The sequence below is a fragment of the Phycodurus eques genome, chromosome 20 (genome assembly GCF_024500275.1).
Source record: "Phycodurus eques isolate BA_2022a chromosome 20, UOR_Pequ_1.1, whole genome shotgun sequence".
Classification (NCBI taxonomy): domain Eukaryota; kingdom Metazoa; phylum Chordata; class Actinopteri; order Syngnathiformes; family Syngnathidae; genus Phycodurus; species Phycodurus eques.
In genome coordinates this window covers 5,600,111-5,623,043 of record NC_084544.1, presented here as the reverse complement: position 1 = coordinate 5,623,043, position 22,933 = coordinate 5,600,111, and the positions used below count along the sequence as shown (strand labels likewise).

The 22,933-nt window shown below is 40.6% G+C and overlaps 4 protein-coding genes and 1 pseudogene across 4 annotated transcripts; 1 reads left to right on the top strand and 4 right to left on the bottom strand.

Moving 5' to 3' along the window:
- Window positions 1-274: 274 nt before the first annotated feature.
- On the top strand, window positions 275-4,585 carry gja4 (gap junction protein alpha 4). The gene is made up of 2 exons (XM_061664468.1): window positions 275-368; window positions 2,709-4,585. Exon 2 carries the CDS (start codon window positions 2,718-2,720, stop codon window positions 3,795-3,797), a length of 1,080 nt encoding a protein of 359 aa, XP_061520452.1. The 5' UTR covers window positions 275-368; window positions 2,709-2,717; the 3' UTR covers window positions 3,798-4,585.
- A 3,276-nt stretch (window positions 4,586-7,861) lies between these two features.
- On the bottom strand, window positions 7,862-9,646 carry smim12 (small integral membrane protein 12). Its single transcript, XM_061665008.1, has 2 exons — window positions 9,602-9,646; window positions 7,862-8,917 (listed from the first exon to the last, which is right to left on the bottom strand). The coding sequence occupies exon 2, from the start codon at window positions 8,901-8,903 to the stop codon at window positions 8,628-8,630; it is 276 nt and encodes a 91-aa protein (XP_061520992.1). The 5' UTR covers window positions 8,904-8,917; window positions 9,602-9,646; the 3' UTR covers window positions 7,862-8,627.
- A 231-nt stretch (window positions 9,647-9,877) lies between these two features.
- Window positions 9,878-13,131, bottom strand: pef1 (penta-EF-hand domain containing 1). Its single transcript, XM_061664953.1, has 5 exons — window positions 13,057-13,131; window positions 12,402-12,609; window positions 12,011-12,166; window positions 10,966-11,109; window positions 9,878-10,879 (listed from the first exon to the last, which is right to left on the bottom strand). The coding sequence occupies exons 1-5, from the start codon at window positions 13,075-13,077 to the stop codon at window positions 10,650-10,652; spliced, it is 759 nt and encodes a 252-aa protein (XP_061520937.1). The 5' UTR covers window positions 13,078-13,131; the 3' UTR covers window positions 9,878-10,649.
- Window positions 13,132-13,786: 655 nt separating this feature from the next.
- Window positions 13,787-16,697, bottom strand: LOC133396136 (gap junction beta-3 protein-like; annotated as a pseudogene).
- gjb9b (gap junction protein beta 9b) lies at window positions 16,012-20,166 on the bottom strand. The gene is made up of 3 exons (XM_061665211.1): window positions 20,081-20,166; window positions 18,291-18,743; window positions 16,012-18,196 (listed from the first exon to the last, which is right to left on the bottom strand). The coding sequence occupies exons 2-3, from the start codon at window positions 18,678-18,680 to the stop codon at window positions 17,765-17,767; spliced, it is 822 nt and encodes a 273-aa protein (XP_061521195.1). The 5' UTR covers window positions 18,681-18,743; window positions 20,081-20,166; the 3' UTR covers window positions 16,012-17,764.
- Window positions 20,167-22,933: the final 2,767 nt, after the last annotated feature.

Genomic DNA, 22,933 nt, shown 5'->3' with positions numbered 1-22,933 from the left:
AATTGTGTTACCGGATGGAAGATTTCTTAATTTGAGATTGAGATAATGAATTAGACGTGTATTAAACGTGCATGACGGAGAAAAAAAAAGTATTGGGGGTGGGGTGGGGAGGAGGGGGGGGATCTCTGTTTCCAAATTTGGAGCTCAAATGACGGACATATACTTTTAGAGTTGCTCCATTCCATTTCCTGCAGGACAGAGTTCCTGAGGGAGGGCCGAAGTGAACTCGGAAGCATGGGAAAGTTCTCCTCACTTCTTTTTTTTTTCTCTCGATGACACAGAATCTTTTTAAAGACGGCAGATACGACTCAGAGGGGCATTGAGGGAAGAAGAAACGGGGAGACCGAGACGTTCCACGAAAGAGAAAGGTAAAACTTGTTTGAGATAGATTACATATAATATTAGTGTTAGCCTCAAAGTAATAATACAGTATCACAGTAAATATTGATAATCCTGTGTTCAGACAATAATTGTGTTCTCAATTGGGGACTAGGGGTCAATTCACATGTTGGTGAGGCCTGCATGTCTGTAGTTTTCTTAAATAACATTTAACTGGAATTTTTTTTGTTTTCCTTAATTTACATTTGTATTAATTTCCCAAAATAATATATTTCAAAACGTGGTCCTTTTAAAGTAAGTACTTGAATACTAATTACTTTTGCTCATTTAACTTCTTATAGCTTTAACACTTTGAGATTTGTATTCCTTTTGCTTTGTATTGCTTTTACTGTATATTAATACATATTTCTGCATGATCTTTTTAATAGTACCTATACAGTTGTTGGTATTTCTGGTAGGCCTACTCTTATAACTGCTAATTACTCATTTAGAAGAATGTTTGTATTCTGAAGGAAAATAAAAGTGGTCACAAGTGTTTGAACAAGAATTGTATCATAAAATATCCAGAATTCCACCCTATTGCCTGTTTTCACTGTCAAAGTGAGTGTTTATTGAGTTGATGTGGCTTTTATTTTGCCCCCATTGATGTTTTCTTTTTTTTCAGAAGGACTAAACTAAGAGAAAAACAAAAAGTAACCTAAATAAGTCAACAAGTGTCACAGCGGTACCCCAGTTCCCCCCTCACAGGATGTTTACTCAGACGTGTGTGTGTGTGATTGTGCGCACGTGCGTGTGTGTGTGTGTGTGGCTTCCCGACAGACTACTGTGTCATTATCATTAAACACTTCAAACAACCCCCCTCCCGCTTTGCCTCTCAAGTCACGATGCAATTATAGCAATCATTCTGTAACCAATTGAAGATTCACATTGAAGCACTGATTTGTCTTCATTAAGATTAATTAGACTGCCGGAAAAGTTTTAATATGAACCCTAAAAGCGTTGGCTATTTCCATTTATGTTTAACGTCAACGTTTAAGCACAACTAGATGTTTTTTGGCTATTTCCATTTATGTTTAACATCAATGTTTTTGTGTGTGTTTGTTGAGGTCTTGTTTTGAAGCGCATTGTAACAACACTGAGCTCATGGAAGAAGAAGCAATCGGGGGCAATGGCCAATCACACCTCTAGTAAAAGTGGGGAGGGATACCACTTACCAGTGACTTTAATAAACCTACATAATTACGCACTTATGCATTGACTGTGTGCTCGTTAAAACCCCTGGTGCAGAAATCAAATAGTACCAGTTAGGTGTTAAGTGTTGTTCTTTTCAGAAGTGCAGACGTAAAAGCAGTGGTGAGTAATATTCAACGCTTATAATGACTGGAACGAAACCACATTTGCGAGCAGCTATTTCCTTGTCCAACATGCGCATAAAGAATTAACTATTATAAAAAGATTCTGTGAAAAGAGGTCTTTTGTTTTGGTTTGCCTTGGCCCAGTTTATTGCCGTAAAAATAAGAACCTATAAATACGAGGCAGAGGAAAATGTGAAAATAAGTGTTTTGTTTTTTTTCCATGTATGTGGTCACAATCATCTTCTCAGGTTATGGAAAGAAAAGATAGAAATTAGAAATGCATGGTCCTCCCACCCAGCAACCTCTAATTGTCTATGATAACCTACATTGGATAAAAAAAGTCTACACACCCCTCTTCAAATGCCAAATTTTTGTCATATAAATAAAAATGAGTCCATGAAGAATCATTTAAAAACTTTTCACCATTAATGTGAGTTATAACCTGTACATCTCAGTCGAAATTTTTAAAAATATTTCCAAGGGGAATACAAATAAACAACTGAGATAATGTGGTAATGTGGTATTCACACCCTCTTAGAACTAGAATGTGCCTGTGTTCATAATTAACCAATGAATATGGCCAAAAAGTTCAACCGTGGTTTCATCGGACCATAAGAAATTTTCCCAAACACGTGGGAAAATGTGTTGTGGTTCACTGAAACCAAGGTTGAACTTTTTGGCAATAATTCCAAGTGGTTTGTTTGGCGCAAACACAGCACTGCTCATCTCCAAAAGAATATTATGCCGACAGTGACGCAAGGTGGTGGTAGCATCATGAACAGGGGCTGTTTTTTGTCAGCTGGAACTGGGGCCTTAAGGTGGATGGAATTAGGAGCGGTTTGAAATACCAGTCAGTGTTACTACTGCTAGGTATACTGGTGAATATTCTCATTTATCCAGGTCAATTCATTCTCAGGTCACTGAATCGATCAAATTCATGTCCATTTAAAAGTCGACATGAGATTTCTAACCGTTCTTCACTTTGTTCTTTCATCGTCCTTGTGGTCTTCAAAGGAGCAGAGAATGTCCAGAGCTGACTGGTCCTTCCTGGAGCACCTACTGGAGGAGGGCCAGGAGTATTCGACAGGCATCGGCCGGGTCTGGCTCACCGTTCTCTTCCTGTTTCGCATGCTGGTGCTCGGTACAGCGGTCGAGTCGGCCTGGGACGACGAGCAAGCGGACTTCGTCTGTAACACGCGACAACCGGGCTGCACGGCCGTCTGCTACGACAAAGCCTTCCCCATCTCCCATTTTCGCTATTTTGTCCTCCAAGTCATCTTCGTCTCCACACCGACCATCTTCTACTTTGGATACGTGGCGATACGGTCCGGGAAGGAAGAAGTCGGGATCGAGGAAGGCAAGCAGGTGGAAGAAGGAGAGAGCAAAAATGTGTCAAAACATAATGAGAAGCACAACAAGGGAGCTGCTAGCAAAGTTTGCATAACTCAGAGGAGCCCACCTGAAGCTCCAAAACTAAAAGGCAAATTGTTATGTGCGTACACGTTCAGCATTCTTCTAAAAGTTCTCCTAGAGGTCGGCTTCATCCTGGGGCTGTGGTTCCTTTATGATGGCTTCCTGATCGAAGCAAAGTTCGAGTGCGTAGGCTTCCCCTGCCCTCACACGGTGGACTGCTTCGTCTCGCGGCCCACAGAGAAGACCATCTTCACCATCTACACTCAGGCCATCGCCGCCGTCTCCTTGCTGCTCAACCTCGTCGAGTTGCTGCACCTGCTTCAGCTTGCGATTTCCCACCGGCTGAAGACACGATACCAGTCCCAGGGCCAAGTGTACCCACCACCGTCCGAGCAGGCGGCAACCGTGGCCCGACGGGAGGCCCCGGAGACCCGAGAAGAGACACCAGAGTCCTACGACGAGAGCCTACCGGTGCCAAGCCAGGCTACAGGCTACACGAACCCCTGTGAAAGCTTTGGCGATCTGGCCATAACGGTCAACTGGGAAGCCGCAGAGGCCGGGAGTGATGTGCTTCCTAGTTATGTGAACTGCATGGAGGCTATGAGAACATCACGTTCGCCCCGGAACCACTATGGAGAAAAGGCCAAGAACAACCATAGGGGAGTTTCAAAACAGAAGCACTATGTCTAACTGAAGCGCGATGAAAGCTGGTTTGTTATTTTTCTAAATGCTTCTTTGCACATGACACTGGAGTAAAAGAGGTGCCTAATAAGAGCTCAAATAATTGACAAGAGTTGTACTGTGAACCCAATGCCTGGGAGGCAACAACACAATTCAAACAAACATTGGCCTGATAACGGACCAATTTTGGCAGAGACTCCCTGAGGCTACCAAAGATTCTACTTTACGATCATGAGATACTTTCTTGTTACAGTAGCTTCAATATGTTTGTGAGAAAACATTGTGTTGAGGGCGCTTGTTGTTATGTGAGCATTTAAGAGAGCAGGGCAGTACATCGGCAATAAATAAATACATTCCCTTGAGGTCTTCGCTGTCACCACTGGAGCGCTTCTCAGTCCGCACGATGGAATGTTCTCGTATCAGCTGTGCTCCCAAGAGGATAACAGCTGTGCGTATACACGCATGCAAGCATGTACACGTACTGTTTGATTCCCATTTCACCCAGTCACATTCGATGACTTGGATTAGGGGGCCAGGGGGTAGATGACAGAAGGGGGAACCAAACTATGGACCTCTTGAGGATTTTGAATGGCTCACTACAATGCAAAAATCGTATCAATAGTATCGGACCCATGGACCACTGAATAGCCTCCAGTTGGAAAAAAAAGCTTGAAATGAGTCTGACTGCAAACTAGATGGACTAAAGCTGGTACAGAAGGTGCAAAATCAGTGAAATATGTATTTATATCAAATGTATCAATTGCTGTTACTATTTATTGTACTGAGGAAAATAAAGTTATGATAAACTGTCACAAATGAATGGCATCCATTAGATATCATCTTCATTTCATCATCTCTCTCATCGCTCTTTTAATGCCTCACTACGACTGCTGCACAGGGAGTAACGGTGATGAATTCTATTGCTCTATAAGTACAGTGAACCTGCTAGAGCACACTTTTTGCTGGCTCTGTTTAAGATCCCTTGGGGAGGTCTCGTTGTGAACACTGTTTTTATGGTGAGCAATTGAGGAAAAGCCAAGACTTCACCTTTGACGAAGGTGCTTATACAATTTTCATTCCTAATTCCTTAGAGAATGAGAATTTATGAAGGTGTGAATGACCTGATCCTAATTAGGGTCGTGAAACCTTGGGAGAGGTCCGTGCTCTAATCAGTGCCCTTTTAGTTTATTATTTATCTATTTTGCTGCAGTTGAATGGAAACATGGTACAGTTCTACAATAATAGGAAGACCGTCCTCAAAGAGGAACTTTCATTATGTTCAGGCACAATTCAAGATAAATTGGCAGATATTGTTCTGCGAAACAATCCAAACAAGCTTCCAAAGCTGCCTGTTTCCAGGTCTATTCACTAAAACTTGGCTGGCATTCCAGCGTCGTCCTATTATCTTAGTCCAGGGGGGCGGGTGCATGCATGCAGCCGTCTGCATGGGCACAACCCTGTTATTGTTAATGTGGGTGTTGTCACCAAGGCACAAAGAGAGGTCTTGGCGATAGAAGGTGGGGGGCATTCAACAGATTGCAGAGGTCGACCTGTGTTGTCATTCTAGCTGCCAACCAAAGCCAGCTTGACCATTCATCTTCCTGGCAAGTATAAAGAGGAACTGCAACTCTTCTTTATTGTGATTAGAGACAATTTCTCCGTCATCAGTCCCGGGAAATCTGAATCCTGCACACAAGTAAACTAATGTGAATAAGATCGTGGGTCACCGTGTGGGAAGATGTGAGTGACAGGTCATCCTAAAAGTCCGACATAAACCCTTTTGGGATCGACTACCATTGTGACTGTGTTTCCTGAAATTGTTGAAGTAACTGCTGATGCATTTCCTCACTCTATTGGTAAGCCACGTCTTACTGAAAACATCAAAATGTTTTATATTTTTTGTGTGTGTAAAGCCACATGCCTCTGCAAAAGTCACTCAGCAAATTCCATAACTGCAACACATATCAGCGTGAGCAGATCCTATACAAAAAAAAAAAGGTCTGCTCTACTAAGGCTTTTTAAAAGGTCCAACATGTGAATCAGGCCTCTGGAAATGCATGATCAGCCCCCTCTGCTGCATAAAATGCCTGGTCATATTAATGAAGCCACATAAATATAAACACAATAAATGAGGAATGAACAGACTGAGCACAATTAGCCATTCGCCCGCAAATGTTATTTAAGCAACTAGCAGAGCTAACAAAAGTGGACTGCGGCATTGGGCTGACTGTAATTACAGTATTGTGTAACGATTGTTGTTCTTCCTTGGGTTTACTGATTGTAGTATGCATTTAAAGCCATAGCTTACATGTGCCAACTCCCTTTTGTTTCCTCTACTTTCACACTGACTGACACACGACCCTCCCTGTATCCATAACAATATCAAGTCCAAGAAGGCAGTCCTCAATTTGGGCATTTTGCTCCTCAACAAAACAAAACCATGGCCAATCACTAAATTTAGATTCTGGACAGGAAGTGGGTCTGTATCTGTTTCCTCTTCCAGTATTGTTTCCCCCTGGGACTGGTCCACCGAGGAACATTCACCCTGACAATGGGAGTTGCAGAAGGCATTGTTCGACACTGCCCATTGAAAGCCGAGTGGAGGACTATATATCCCACAAACTCATTCAACAACACACTTGCAATAGTACAACAATTCCGTGCACTGGGTCAAGTACCTCAAGTTAGTGTGCACGTAGAAAAGGACCATTTCAGTTCATTTGTTGAACATCAGTTTTCGTCTTTAAATGTTACCATGCAGAACCTAGGCCCAAAACATGACTAAATGAATGACTTGGACCCTTCCACACTGTTTATATCCAGTCCTTGTTTAGGTGTGTACCTGTGCTGCTGTATTCTATGAGAAAGTATGTGTGATTATTCGGGGATGCCATCCTAGCAAGCAGACCCCGCTATTGTTCCTGCAGCACTTTTTTTTCCCCGCCTGTCCGTTCAGGATGTTGGACTCCACCGCTTTGAAAATAAAATAAATAAATAAATAAAACATAGAACATCCAGCATCACCCATTATCCACCAACATCCAGCAGGAACAATGTCAAGGCCTCCCAACACCCCCCTTAAACTTTCCCAGGAGCCTTGGTGTTCAGTTCCCACACTGCTGTCCTGTCTGGAGGAGTTGGTCCATTGTTACCTGTCCTCTAATTGTTCCCAGAAGGACGCAGACATATACACACCTCCCTTCCTCTCGATGCAGAGTCTAGCTTCACTTCCATCCTTTCTCGTAACTTCCAGCAGCCTGATATCATTTTTTACACTGAAAGTAAGATGGGAGAGCAAACTTGAGATGTCACTGGCCCTCATAATCTTTAACCATTTCACGAGTTGGCCCGAATAACTTTTTGGTACACTGTGAAAAAGTCCCAGGGCTTGGAGGACATTGGCCTTTATTATTTCAACCAGGAAAAGCTTGCGAGAACAAAATGGTCATTCCCTGCAAGTCTTATTTTAAAAGCCTCATGAAGTCCATTTATGACATTCGCGGTCTTCAAACCCATTAAAAGATTGAAGTATCTGTTTCACATCTGTAGATGTAGTGAGAATTTCGAAGACTTGATGAAAGTAAAACAGACTCGCTTTCATTAAATGCCCTTTGGCCTGGATAATGTTGTCTCTAACGTAAGTCAAGTCTTCATAATGAAGTAATGTAAAGTAAGTAAAGACATACAAGTCTTCATTACACGACGTCCATTTTCTCAAGCGCTTTTTCTCCTCATCAGGGTCGCGGATGAGCTGGAGTCGAGATGCGGGATACAAACTGGGCAGCGCAATACAACAAAAGAGGAGTTCAGAACAGTCAGATTCTGTGATCCCATTTAAATACTTGTAATTTCACCAAATCAACACAATTTAGTAAAAGACACATCCGTATTTACGGTATGTATTTAAAAAAACTTTTTTTAACCGTAATTTCTCAGAACTGACAAGAGGAAGATCTTTAGTTGAACTTTGAAGTCACGTTCCTCACCGATAAGCATAAGAGTGGGGCGCTGTGGCCACATTATTAACTCCCAACAGCTCAGAGTTTAACAATTCAAACTTTATTTGACTATTTTTCACATGACACACAGTTTGAAAGGCCTTTTGTGCAAAGTGGACAACTTTCTAAAATGAAAGTGGTGCTGTTCCACACAAGAACAGGACTAAGCTGCTTTACCGACATCACAGACCTCCCATACTGATGGCTGAGTTCCTGCATAACCATCAAAAACTTCATGATCCCCTCCCACCATACATTGTACACGAAATTATTGTCTTTGGTGACACAGTTATGGAAAGAACATGCCAAAAGCTACAGAGCACATTTACATTGTGTGGCCAAAAGTAGTGGTACACATGGCTGTTAGCCTGTTACACATAAAGGAAGTGAAATTAAGGAGCCGCTTTCAGCCTTTCAGGTCACGTCTGTTGGAATTAGTGTCTATTGTGAGGTCTTCCTTTCAGTCATGCCAGATCAGGAAATGCTTTGCTCCAAAATGCTCCCAATTGTCCAAAGATTGAAGGGCAACTAAGATGGAGCCCGACTCTTCCTTGGTTAAAAGGCGTGTCTCAATACTTTTGGCCATACATTGTCGCTGAAAAGACCAGAGATTTTTCTTTCATTTGACACAGACAGGTTTCCTATATTTGTACAGTGTGCGTGTGTAACAGATTGAAAACACATCAGCATTTGTTTCTCAGTTGTTCCACAAAGTACATGACGATGACATGCACACAGACTTATAGCAGACCAGCCACGAGGAGCAATGGTTGGATGGACTCGGAGAAGCTCCCTCCCTGTCACCGTGCTAAATAATGTTGTCTGTGGTCGAAAGGGCTAGTTAGCTCTTTTCAGGACGGTTCCTGTTCAGAGCAGCTTTCGGTGTAAATTCCAGTTTCTCCTTGAGGCTAAGCACCTGCGTGCCGTCCATGCCGGCTTGTTCCTGCAGTTTCCTCTCTTCCCTCAGCTCAAGGATGCTCTGCTCCTCCTCGCGAGGTTTGGGCGTCCCCCTGATGAACCACTCCAGGTGGTAGCCCACCGCTCCCACCACAAAGGCCACGGGGAAGGTGACGTACGGGGCGTAGGTCCGCATGGCTGCCCAAACTACAGGCCACATGACCGCGTCGCCGCCTTGGATCCCAATGGGTGAGAAAATAAAGCATATTTTACCACTTATGCTTCAAATTGATTTCAAATGTCATAGCTATAATAATAGCTGAGTTAATAGTGGAGAATTTAAACTGTACTCATTTCTTCACAAGTGGCTTCCCCTTGTGTTGTAAAAAAAATAAATAATAATAATTGACAATGCTTTAAATAAAAGGTTGTCTGTGTTGTAGATTGTCAAGTAAATTTCAAATAGTTAGGTGGCTTGGTTTTCATCAGAATAACACGAGATCAATCCTAGAGGCATTACAAGGCCTATAGTATCAATGCGTTCATAAAATGCTGCACTCTTTGGGGACGCTTACAGGGCCATAACCCTTTATGCTCGGTTTCTTTAGAACTGTCATAATGCACACACCAAAAAAAAACAAATCAATCATAAAAAAAAAGCTATTTTGTTCGTTTGTAACACTGTATCTTTGTGGGCTGCATAACCACGCAAGTCAACACTGTGACATTTCTTTTTGTGTGACGACTGAATGGACATTGTTCACGTTTACAGTGATGAAACCAAAATATTGTTCTCTAACTGTGTGCCGGATGAGTCATTTCCCTCAAATGTGTTTGCTGGTTAATATCGTCAACGTCACTGACTAATATTGCTTTTTTGACAATGACTGCTTTAGCTACCGGTACTATTTGACTCACCTTTAGCGTTTCACGTTGGTGCCCTGCCGCAGCGTGTGAACGTAACTTCCGGTTTACTCGCTTTGTCACCTCATTGGTCGAATAGTCTGATTCGTTTGAACCCAGCGGTTGTAGCACTGTTTTCGCTTGTCTTTATCACCATCTAGTGGTCTAAATAGTGCACCGCCACGCCAAGTCAACACAATGCAAATTTATCACCTTCAGCGTCAGTGATGGGACTAAAATCACAACACAACACAACGGACAGATGATAAATCGAAACTTTTTATTGTGGATGCATTATAAAAGGTTTGGTCAACTACCTTTAAAGTGCCATTTCCAAATGTTAATACTCCATGATTGCTTTTCAATTATACAAGCACAAAAAAAAGTAATGGAAACCTCAATGATTTAAACAAAGAAATGAAAACTTTCAGCATTTAATAGTACATACATTTCAATGGAATGTAAAGTAAGTTATGATAAAACAGACACATGGTATGTTTCTTTTAATTAACCTTTTGTTTTGACCGTTTATAGAATTGCAGGTTATCAGTGGTATTAAGGTACAAACATACATTTTGAGGGTTCTGAAGACACCCTGTTCCCACCGTCACTAAATAGTGAAGTGGTTGTTGCTAACATCTCTTTTTGATTCATGTAAACAACTTCACTGTCCATATATAAATCTTTTACTAATGTAAAATACTACAGTTTAATAGACAGCTTTTGAGGGAGGGATATTTAATATCTCTCAAATATGTGACTATGAGGGTTAATAAACATGTTATGGACTGTGAAGCCTATCTTTTGAGTCTTGCGCTATGATATACTGTATGCTGTGAAAACAAAAATGTACCAGTAATAGCAAACAGAAAGGCATCTGTGGTGATGTTGCAATCATTTCCTGCCATTTATTAAATACATTATTTGTTATTTGAAAGTTACTGCTTAACAATCACCCAGTCGACTCTAGGTTAGGTTTTGTTATTATTGAAACGAGTCACAGGATGTACTGGCTGATATGTCAACTGCAAACCACCAGTTTGGCTGGGGGGCTGAATTATGCTCACATGAGCCTGGTGATGGCCCCTGAGAGGAAGTCCTCATAGTTAAGGCGGACGCTGCCCGTCATGTTTGTGTCCCTCTCCCTGAAGACCTGCGTCATGCTCTGCAGTTGGGTGCACACCTGGATGAAGCGATCCAAGTGCATGCCGGGACGTGCGGCGTGCACGCTAAAGCGCCGCACCAACGACTCGGAAAACTGGGGACTCAGGTTGTAGCCCATTTGGGCGAGGGCTGAGGGAGGGGAAATGAGAACGGCAAGTTGGATGAAATACATCTCTTGGGGTAATGCACCTTCTTAGAGGTCTTCGGCATGTTACCTTGGTGTAGCTCTGTACCACTGATAGATCCTGAGCGGTCCCTGTCATATTGCTGAAAGAGCACCCTCCACCTCTGCATGAAGTCCCACAGCGCAGAGAAACCAAAAAGGTCCATACGACCTGACTTTGTCTTGTCAAACATGTCTACCAGGAAATAGAAAAACACAGCACGTTAAAAGTACAAGGAGAGCCTCGGACCTCGTTCAACTTTTGGCGTTCCCACACAGAACATTTTCCGTAAGGGACAAGAAGTGCAACCGCCGCGTGCTGTCGCCACACGTCCAGTCCCAAAAACAAACAGTGCAGCTCAAGTTCTGGCAAGCGGATGACACGGCTAGCGCGCTTGTTTATTCCATTTGAACAGAATCAAACCAACGTGAGCCAAAACTACGATAAATTTCAAAAGCATAATAATTTTCAGTTATGTTATTGTTGCACTGCACAAGCAGTTTTTGTTCCCTTACTGTACTGAATATGAAGCCAAGCATGACTTTAAAACGTCTCAAACTGTGACATTTGGTGTAAAGTTCCATACACCCCAGCATTTATACATCTGGTTTCATAAACCAATCATAACCATAAATATGATGTGGCCCTTGATGAAAACAAGTTGGACACCCCTGTTCTAGGTATCTTGGTGACATTGACACAACAGAGCAGTGATTCTCAAAGTGCACTACATTGGGCTCCCTCTATTTGTACATGAAGGAATCACTGGCTTAGTACAGTTCAGTTGTATTTAACTTTTTATTACAACGTTTGAATTGAAACTTTCTGGACTTTTTGTTTTTTTTTAACCTTTTTTTGTTACAATTTGTATAACTTATGTGCAATACATGTTAATTAAATAATTATTTAAGTACATTTAAAAATAAATTAAATACTACGCTATTGTATTTTAATGATGTCATGACAGTGGTACTTTGAGAGCATTTTTATAGGTGGTACTTGACGGAAAAAGTTTTGAGAACCACTGCAGTTAAGCATTTAGCGATGGGCCGCAACAGGCGCTTGCATTTGCTTTCGAATCAGCCGCAGGACTCACTGATCATCATGAGGCACGTCTCATCGTTAAAACTTGACCAGTTGGAGTTGACGAGCGCCTGCTTGAGCTCCTTCATGTTGATGAAGCCGCTGTGGTCCGTGTCGACGCTCTGGAACCACTGGTATGCCTCTGGGTTGACACCAGGGGGGATGTTTCCTACAGGTAGGACAAGGGCCAAGAAACTGTGAGGAACAAGGAGAAGGATGTGTGGCACTTCATGCCATACGCTGATGGCTTTTATCATTCAAACATGGGCTTCGGCACTCTGATCAAACTGAACCTGCCAGTTTTGTGACTCATTTCACATCCGCCATTTTACCACAAGTGATGTGAGGACAGAACAAAAGAGGTTTTATCAACAAAGGGGGATGGAAGACGATATCGGCAATACCCGAAGGAGCAGGGGGCCGATAAGGCGCTCCATGAGGCTGTCCCCCGTAACCCGCAGCCCCTGGTCCAGCTCCGTAGTGGCCCCCTTGACCTGGACCATAGTAGCCTCCTGGTGGAGCGCCGTATGGAGCTGAGGGTGCAGATCCATAGGGACCGCTGCTTCCACTGTAAGGGGTATTTGGTGCTGGGTGTCCTGCTCCGGGATAGCCCTACAAGAGAGAATTCGTGGGAATCATTCGACAAGTCCAGAGTGCCAGCTGGGACAAGCTCCAGCTCACCTGCTACTCTAATACAGTTCAACAAGCAGAATAGAACATGAATAGAATTTCATGTGAAATTTATTCACATGAAATTCTACATGAAATGTATGAAAAACATATAACAGTTCAACTTATTCTACTTTTACAAGACCTAAAACGCGTTTCCTGAATACAAGTTTTCGATCGTAGTTTGTCTGACGTGTACTGATGAGTTTAGGCGATGTGGTTACTTATGTACTTGAGCCACAACATGCTAACATTTGACATTTAATTGCGACGAATTGACGTGGAACAAAACAAGCATGTTTAAGCGTATAAGTAATAAAGTGTTTAGTTGAGGCAGCTTTGTTTCACATGCACAACGAAAAAAGAATAAAATATGAAATACTGCTGTACCTTTCCGAAGTGGTAACTCATTTTTTTCCCCCCTTTTCCTTGTATTTGTTAGCTACGTCGCCAAGAAGGTGGGTCCTGCTCGCTGGGGGAGGTGATGATTGGCTGATTTCCCCATCTGTCCCCATCTGTCCAAACCGCACCTATCTTTCTCGATTTTGATTGGACAATCAAACCGCATTCATTCTTCTCCATTGTGATTGGACAATAACGAGTTGCAACGTGATGACGACATGACGACATAATAGAAAATAGTATAACAAACCTGTTTATTATACAAACATCGGCTGAAAACGTTTCGAAAAAGTACTTGGTGCGTGGGTGTTTCTCATTGGACAGTAGGGGGTAGTAAAAATGTGTCCACATTTGTCGTCGTTTCTTTCTTTTTCTTTATTTTTTTTATATTTACCTTTTTATTTTTTATATTTACCAATATGGCATACAATATCTAGGTAGACTAGCATGGTAATGCTAGGTTAATTGGAGACTAAATTGTAGGTGTAGATGTACAATTCTATTTTGCCCAGTTAAAACTTGATTTAAGATATCTGAAAAGGGACTTTGTAGATATAAAGCGAGGTGAATTAAAAATGTTGAACTGAAAATTCCCACTAATATTAACCTGAGTTAATACTTTTATATGAATAAGAAAAGAGAGGAGAATCCTTACCAGTCCGACAATGGGGATATTTGGAATAATAATAATAATTTAAAAAAGCAAGATATGTTTCCTTTAAATGTGTCCCACCTTGCCATTTTCAGATTTGTGCTTTTCCTCAACCATCACATTGAGGTCGTGAATGGAGGCGGTGGGATCAACTCTGATGAACCTTTTGGATCTGAGCTCGGTCTCGGGCGCTGACATTTCTGGATTAAGGTCAAACCTCCCTCTGTACCATTTCTGTACGCGCCTGCAGATGAAGTAAGTCATCTCGCAGATGCACATGAACATGCAGACGGCCGAAGAGACCACCATAAACATGGTGAAGATTTTTTTTCCTCAGTAGGCCGTGAAATGAAACAGTACACTGTGTTGGGGCACGGCTCCATAGCACACTTGGTCAAATCAGGCTGACCTTCAGTAACTGAACACAAGAATCCATGTTTAATGTCATGTATCTGTTTTGTGGTGAGCGGCGAAGTGCCACCAATCTAAATGCGATCAGAGGCACTGAACTACACAGCAAAAGCTCAAAACATGACCAAGAATATTTGTCATTTTTCTAGTCAAAAGTAATCTGATTAAATTTAAAATAAGACTCATCACCTAAAAAGTAACTTATTTTTAGACAATTCTCCTTTGTTTCAAGCTAATTTTTAATTGAAAAAAGTCGAAATATGGCACTGGAGTATGTTTTTAATCCCTCTTAATACACTGACATTTTTTTCTCTACTTAATACATGATGGGTTTTAATGTTATTGTTGCCAACAGCCTGTTGTATTCTGTTCATTTCATAGCATTTCTCTTGGTTGACCGGCTTCCCCTACTCTATGTCGATGATAGATATTTTTTTGTATGTTTTACCATGTCAATCTAATATAAGGCCTTCAGAATAAAGTAATTTAGCAATGCGACTGTTTCTTGAGATTTTATTGCACAGTTTTTATAGTATTGATGGTTGCTATAATTGCATTGTGATAATGTTAGTAGGCCAAATTACCAAATGCGCTGCCTGCCACTGCTGATTTCATATTCGAATCACTTAACCATGAAATGAAACCTTTCCATCGCCCATCCTTACCAAGTAAGTCCACCACAGACCACCACGTTTCTTCCTAGGGTTGGCATACAGACGAGTCCCCTCGTGTGACTGGGCCCGATTCCTCTTTTTATTCTCGGGATATTTCACGTGACATGTCACCAACGAGGAGGGACACGTGACAAAGATGAGCTGGAGGGCCCACAGGCGGACGTGGGAGATGGGGAAGATGGCGACGTAGCAAACGTTGCTGCAACCGGGCTGTTGCGTGTTCCAGTCAAAATCCTTGCCGCCATCACGAACACCAAAACCCGTAAGATGAAGATTGTGGAGAGCCAGACGTGGCCGAACACCACACTGCTCCAGATAGAAGGTACTGTATCTTTTGCTCTAAAGCCATTTCATTCATTTCAGGTAGTTGTTTTATAAAGTCATTAGTTCATGAAATAGTAGTTTATGTATGTATGTACTGTACGGTACTGTAAGTATATCCATATATTGGCCCCAATGGGAAATTTGTCATACTTTCCCATTACAAGTTTTTATTTAACTTGAGTTGAAAATATAATGCATTTGTGTGAACTGTAGAGCTGCTCTTTAAAATTCAGACATCTCCAAATGCTTTTTTTGGACTGCAACAAATCAGAGAGTACTTTACTATAAATCATTTTAATAGATAATAAGCAATACAAATCAGTCAGTTTGGGCACTTTTGGAACATAATTTGGGTCCAAATGGCGATCCTGTTGAAAACACCAAACAAACGTTTTGCCTCTACATTTCTTCTCATCGTGCCATAGATAATCCCTTTCAGTGAAAATCAACACTCTTCTGTTTATTAGTCACATTAGTCAGGTTGCTTGCACTTTCGCTGGCATGTTTTACTTCCTTCCTTTGCTGTTTTGTACCTTGGGGTGTGTACTCACACGTAAAACTAGACACATGGACAAAATTGTGGGTAGCTTGATGTTGAAGGACTCAAAAGACTTAAAAAACACAAACAGTAATGAAAGTATTGTACCACTAACTTATTATTTTGATGCACAATGCCTTTGAAACTCTTCAGATGTAACAAAGCAACCCTAGAACATGGGCGATATACATGTTTCACAAAAGCTATAGTCCTTTCATTTTACCATCTGCAAAAATAAACCTTGGTTTTGTCTCAGCTGTCCAAAGAACATTCATCCAGCTGTGGATATTTTTTTTTTTTTTTTTTTTTTGACTGACTAAAGTGGCAGACCAGGATTGACTGAGACTATGCTGAGAATTGTTTATTTAACATAAAAAAAGTTATTTAGCTGTAATGTACAATATTAGTAACTTCAACTGACAATCTGCAATACAATACTTTTCACCCTTTATTAAAGAAATTTAAGCAAACATCATTATGTACAGATATGTCATTACCATATTGTTTACTTTCATCACATACTGTACATTCTCTCGTTGGGCTCTTTAACCACATAAACATCTATTTGCATGCACAATGTCACAAAAAAAAGAAAAAAAAGAAAAATGGCATTAAAAAGTGACTACCAAGTACATGTTATTATCGTAACAGTGGCAAGATGAAAAGTTATATGTTTGTATGTTTGGAACGTAATTAACACAAAGGCTTATATCTTACAGGTAAGTGTTGTAAATGGAACTAGACAATTAGAGGTGACAGTTGACTCTGATAGTTCAGAATTCCACTTTTGATATTTTCCACAATTAAGAATCCAATCAAACTTGTTTTGCTGTAACAACTGTTCAGGGTGATTTTCCGCCATGAGCGAAAATGAAACCAAAAGAGATTTTATTGAGCCATCATAGCCCAGGCGGTAGAGTTGTCATCTCACAATCTGAAAGTTTGTGGGTTGGATCCTGTGCCCTGTGACGATGCCGAAGTGCCCTTGAGCAAGGTACAGAATCCCCAGTCGCTCCTGATGCTGCGTCATCAATAGGTGAATCATGAGACAGTGTTAAAGTGCTTTGAGTGCCTTAAAGGTGGACAAGACTTACACAAATGAAAACCCATTTACCCCTTTATGTACTGTTTTACAAACATGGTCAACATAAAGAATGCAAATGGGGGAAAAAAAAAGTAAAAAAATATATCTTTATGGGGCTTCTTTGCTAAATACAAAATAAAAACATCATAATCAGTTGGTAGAATAAACACAAAATGATATGACTCGAATGTTCCCCTTTAAAGAGAAGCTCAGCTTTGGGATTCAATTTCTGAAATATTATGACATGGGGTGGCACGGTGTGCGACTGGTTAGAACGTCTGCCTCACAGTTCTGGGGACCCGGGTTCAAATCCCGGCCTCGCCTGTGTGGAGTTTGCATGTTCTCCCCGTGCCTGCGTGGGTTCTTTCGGGGTACTCCGGTTTCCTCCCACCTACCCAAAAACATGCATGGCAGGTTAATTGAAGACTCTGAATTGCCCGTAGATATGAATATGAGTGCGAATGGTTGTTTGTTTATATGTGTTTATATGGGATAGGCTTCAGCATGCCCTCGACCCTTGTGAGGATAAGCGGAACGGAAGATAAATGAATTAATGAATTATGACATGGGTAGCATGAATATTACAATGCCATTACACTTTAGTTCAGTTGATTTGCCTGAATAACTAGAAACTTGTGGACCAAAACAAGGAGAATTAGGACCAGCTAGTGTTTGCAACATTTAGACGCAAACATGTTTAGTGTTGTAGTTTATGTTTACTTTTGTCCTACACTTTTGAGTATACGGACTGTAAAGTCTTTGTTGAGTGCATGAGGGATGGGAGAATGTAATTTGTTTCTTTTCAATATGTACAGTATGTTGTGTAAGGAGTAGTGAATAAATGTTTATGCATTTCTCATGCTGCTTGTGTTTGCATGTATTTACATGTTTAAATGGTGCCTTCAAGCAGGAAGCCATTCCAGTCATCATTGAATCGATGAAGTTTCTGAAAAGCTGCCATCCACAGAATCTGAGAGATTCTTAGCTCCTTAAATGTTCTCCAACTTGCTATTTTAACGTTGTGAATTGTTTCTAAGACCCTCAGCCGTCATGTTATTGAGGTTGTGTATCGAGGCGGTGGGGTCCATTCGGATCGAAGTTTTGGACCTGAACTCCGACCTGGGTGCCACCAGTGCTGTCATTTCTTGATTGTCGGCGAATTCCTTCCTCAGCATTTCATTCCTCCTTCTTCTGAGTTTCAACATGCGTTTGCAGATGAAGTATATCATTTCACAAATGCACATTAAGATGCAGACGATTGAGGAGGCCACCATGAAGATGGTGAAGATTTTTTTCTCGGTAGGCCGGGAAATGAAGCAGTCCACCGTGTTGGGGCACGGCTCCAGAGAGCACTTAGACATTTTGGGCAGGTCGAAGCCTTCATAAATATAGTGGAGGATGTAGAGGAAGCCGGCATCAAAGCCTGCCTTGAAAAACAGGCTGACCTAATTGAAAATAAAGAGAGACGTTTTGTGCGATGCATCTTTTTTCAAACTAGAATCAGTGCTTAACCGTTAAATGAAACCTTTCCATCCTTACCAAATAGGTCCACCACAGACCTCCACGTTTCTTCCCAGGGTTGGCGTACAGATGAGCCCCCTTGTGTGAGGTGGTGTACTCCAGGTCTTTCTTCTCACGATATTTTACGTGACACGTCACCATCAAGGAGGGACACGTGACAAAGATGAGCTGCAGGGCCCACAGGCGGATGTGGGAGATGGGGAAGACGGCGTCGTAGCACACGTTGTTGCAGCCGGGCTGGGCCGTGTTGCACACAAAGTCCTTGCTGTCGTCACTCCACACTCGCTGAGCCGCCACTACGAACACCATCACCCGGAAGACAAAGACCACGGAGAGCCAGACGCGGCCGAACGCAGTGGAGTATTTGTTGACCCCGCTGAGGAGGACCTCCAGTGCAGACCAATTCATGACTGCTGTCTTCGTCAGCAGACGTCAGCAGAACAGATAAATGAAGGTCTCTATGGGATAAGCCTGAGAGGAGCATACAGAACAGAAAAGTTTAATTCATTGAAAAGTAATTACAACACACACTGAGAAACAAGCACAGAAATCAGAAGGTTGGAAGCTCTCCTTTTGCAAAGCCATCAGTTGAATGTACTAAATTCGTTTGTGGAAATCTTTTCTATTTTGTGGGCATGCTGGAGCCTATCCCAGCTGTCATCGGGCAGGAGGCGGGGTACACCCTGAACTGGTTGCCAGCCAATCGCAGCAGTACACTGGATTTTCATTTGTATTTATTTCCATTTGCTTTTCCCCTTCCAATGAAAAGCATGTGCATAGAACATGTTTTTTTTTGGAGTGTGATTTATTCATTAAAAAAAAAAACCCAAAAAAACTTTTTATTTTCTTTTCTATTTTTTTTTTTTTCTATTTTCTGAAATTGAAAGTAAAAATGGGGAAGAGATGGCAAGAGAAAATTTCCAGAGGAGGTGAAGCACGGCCAGACAAACAGAAGAACCACCACAGAACAAAGACAAACAAAACATTTGATACAAGTAATAAATACATTACTGAGGATTAATCGTATAATTATGCAAATATTTCCTTTTCAATAAATCAAGTCAAATCTGGATTTTATCACCCCTGAAAACTATAGTGTGTGACGTATTTAAAAATGCTGTATTGTCAGGCTTGATTATCAATAAAGAAAAAATTTCATTTCGCAGCACACAAACAGCTGAGAAGAAAAAGTAAAAATTATTTATATTTTTTAAAGCCCTCTGGCATTATGTAAAAAGAGCACACACAACTTAGCTTGTTCAGTGACCTGCCATACTGGTCGAACAAGTCGCTTCTCTGTTCATCACCAAGATTAGGTTGTTTGAGTCAACACAGCACGATAACAAGGTGTGGTTCTGTGTCTGCTTTGCCAGACATTTCTTTTTTCCTGAATGAATTGAGCATGCACAAGCATAGAAAGAAAATATGCCTAAAAATTATCAGCATGAAATTATTGTTTTATTTTTTATAATATATTATATTATATTATTATATATTATTATTATATTAAATTACAATATATTAAGGTAATTATATATATATATATATATATATAAACCAGTGCCAGAAATACCAGAATTGTCTCAATGGTAATCTTTAGGCACATTAAAAATATATAGAATAAATGATTAGCATGCATAATGTTCAATAAAGTGAAAACAAAAAGTGAAATGTCTGTGAACATTTTATGCTGACATTTGATGATGGCAAAAAAAGTGATGCAAAGCTTTTTAATTATAACTATACAAGAATAAGACATTGTTAATTTGTAGAAGCATCAAGGAACTCAGCGTGAAGATGGACCTTACCTTACAGGGAAGCCTTGCAAATGTGATGACAATGACTGGCTTCAGGTTGCTGTTATAGGCTAGATTAAAACTTACTGATGATGTGGATGGGTGGAGTTTCAACGTCCACCTGAATATATTTGACTGGAGAAGACATTATCTTTGTTTGCACAGGGATCATCACCATATGTAAAAGAGTTCTAAAAATCCTAAATGGTAGCTAGGCTCTGGCATTATTATTATTTTTTGAGCATCTTTACAAAAATAAATACATTGTGGTAAACAGATTATCAGTAGAACAAATGCTGGTACCACAGTAGTTAAGAGAAAATACACAACACTGCCTTTCACTTTTACTTCATACGTGTATTAGAACATGTACATGGTTATATTGCGAAATGCTTTTACTTTTTATAGCACTGTTAAATAGGACTTGTTTTGGGTACTAGAGGGCATGTGGACCAAAATATGTATGATGGGACAAGTCAGTACAATTAATTTAATGTTTGTACTTAATACTTGAAATCATTGATGATGTGGAATAAATGATTTTGTGTCTGGCACGGTTTAATTTTTTTAATGACATTTATTAATACAGAGCGATGCTTCAATTACAAAAATAATGTGTATAAATAGGTCAGATCCTGCTTGTAGTCATGTTGTTGGAGTATTTTCATGAACCACATGGGGTTTAGGCATCGCGGCAAAAGGCAAAAGAATGAATTTACAGGGGAAATAATCTGAGCAATTATTTTGGTCGAAGTTTCTGTGCCTGATATATGTATACCATTTTATTTCCCTAGTAAAGCTTTTATGTTCATCCATTTGGTTTAGCAAAACACCACTGGAAAAGAAATGTGACAAAATAAAAACACATTTGACAGTAAACGCCACTGCTGAAAGTGTACTACAAAGTTTAGTTCATTACCATACAGTAAAAGTTGGCCAGTTTAGCTGTGGGAAATAATAACATCGTTTCACTCACTTTATAATATACAATAAAATTAGGAGTTATACTTCATCTGCACTAAAATGTGTTAAAACTTTAGAGTGCAGTAGGCTTTTAAATGAACAATTTAATATTGGATTTGCATGCATTTGGTGCATGAGAGGAGATATAAAGTAACTACAAACATGCAAAGTCCGTGTCAAACTCCCTGCCAACTAATTGCTAGCCTTATTTACCGAGATTAGTGCCAAGATTACTTGCATTGTTTTGTTTTTGTTCATTTGTGCTGTCAAGTGAACTACTGACACACCATCTGCAACAGCCAAAAGTCCCTAGAATACACAGAATTGAAACAATTACTTTATACCTTTTTGAAGTACATGCAAGTAAATAGGAGATAAAATCATAAACTTGTGGGAACATGCTTGAAGAATCGAAAATAAACTTGCATCCAGAGAAAAATGATGTGATTCATTGGCCTGTAGAGGATGCTAACGTTCCATTGTTGGCCATTGTTGCATGCACGCCACAACAACAAGGAAAAGAAACGTCCAGACTGAAAAAAAGTGGATGCTCTTAAAACTAAGCAGCTTGATCATCTGCAAAACGGAAATATGAGTGGATTTTGTTTAAAAAAACAAACAAACAGACACACACACAAAAAAAACACATCCACATGATCTAATTGCACGTAAAACAAGCTATTGGGAATTAAAAAAACAAACAGACAAAAGAAACAAACAACAACAACAACAACAAAAAACAGTCATGACATTGCCTTGCAACAAGCAAGCGAGTTAAGTACAATATATTTCATATAGCTATAGACAAAAATAAGGCAAAGTGCTTTCCAAGACAAGGCTATGTGGAGAGGAGTTTTGGAGCTGCATTGGATTGGTTTTTAATGTGGGTCACTTCGGATTACCGATGTTGGGTAAGGTGGGAGAAGATAGGGACTATAACATACAGGTAAAAAAGGCACTTAAATAGTTTTTTTTTGGGCATGAAATGCAAATCATTGGCGTTTGCTTTGGCAATTTGCCCCCCCCCCCCCCCCCCCTTGTGGAGACATAAGGGCTTTTCAAGGATCTTGCAAATAAATGAAGGTTATCGTTGTCAAGGATGTCTTCGTCAAAGATCTCTGTTGCCTATTTCCGGGAGGAGCTAACAATAAATTTTTCACAAAAGGTGACTGGAACTAGTGCCATGGCCGTGAGTACGTATTGTGAGTTGTAAAATGCGTCAAAGATGATCTTGCAAAGGTGATAAAGATGATCTTGCACTGGGCACCATTCAAGCTACCCACTGCTATTGATGATGTGACCCAAGTGCAGACTGTAAATTGGAGATCATTAGGTGACTTGGGACTGTACCCTGCTGGACATCCCACAACAGGGCAAATTAGCTTGAGACAACCTCACCAATTGAGTTGGTGAAGCTTCTGTCACCAAGCCATGATGTAAACCCATCAAGTACAGTGTCTGATATGCTCACCCAATCTGGCAACCTTTTCATTAGGATACAGTGATCAAGTGTATACAATTTGGGAAGTGACTAAGGGAAAAACATTCTTTGTCCTACAAATGCCCTCTTTCCCTTCTGCCGATGTCTCCTTGACAGCTAAAGTTTCAATTCATTTAAAAGTTTCACAGTTAATCACAAATCTTTTGTATTGTGTGCGTGATTTAAAACACTGACAGGGAAATTGAAGCTAGTTGTGTGTATGTAGTCTACCTATATAGGGTATGACAAGCTGTCTTAAATGAAAGGAAATTTGTATGGCAATCAAGCCGTCACACTAAATCTCTCCCATTGTTTTTAATTTGTGAGCTCTCATGTTTATTTTACATCAAATATCCAAACAACGGCCTGACTGTCCAAGTGGATCTCTATCTAATTTCTTTCTTCTCCACTGTCTTCCTCGC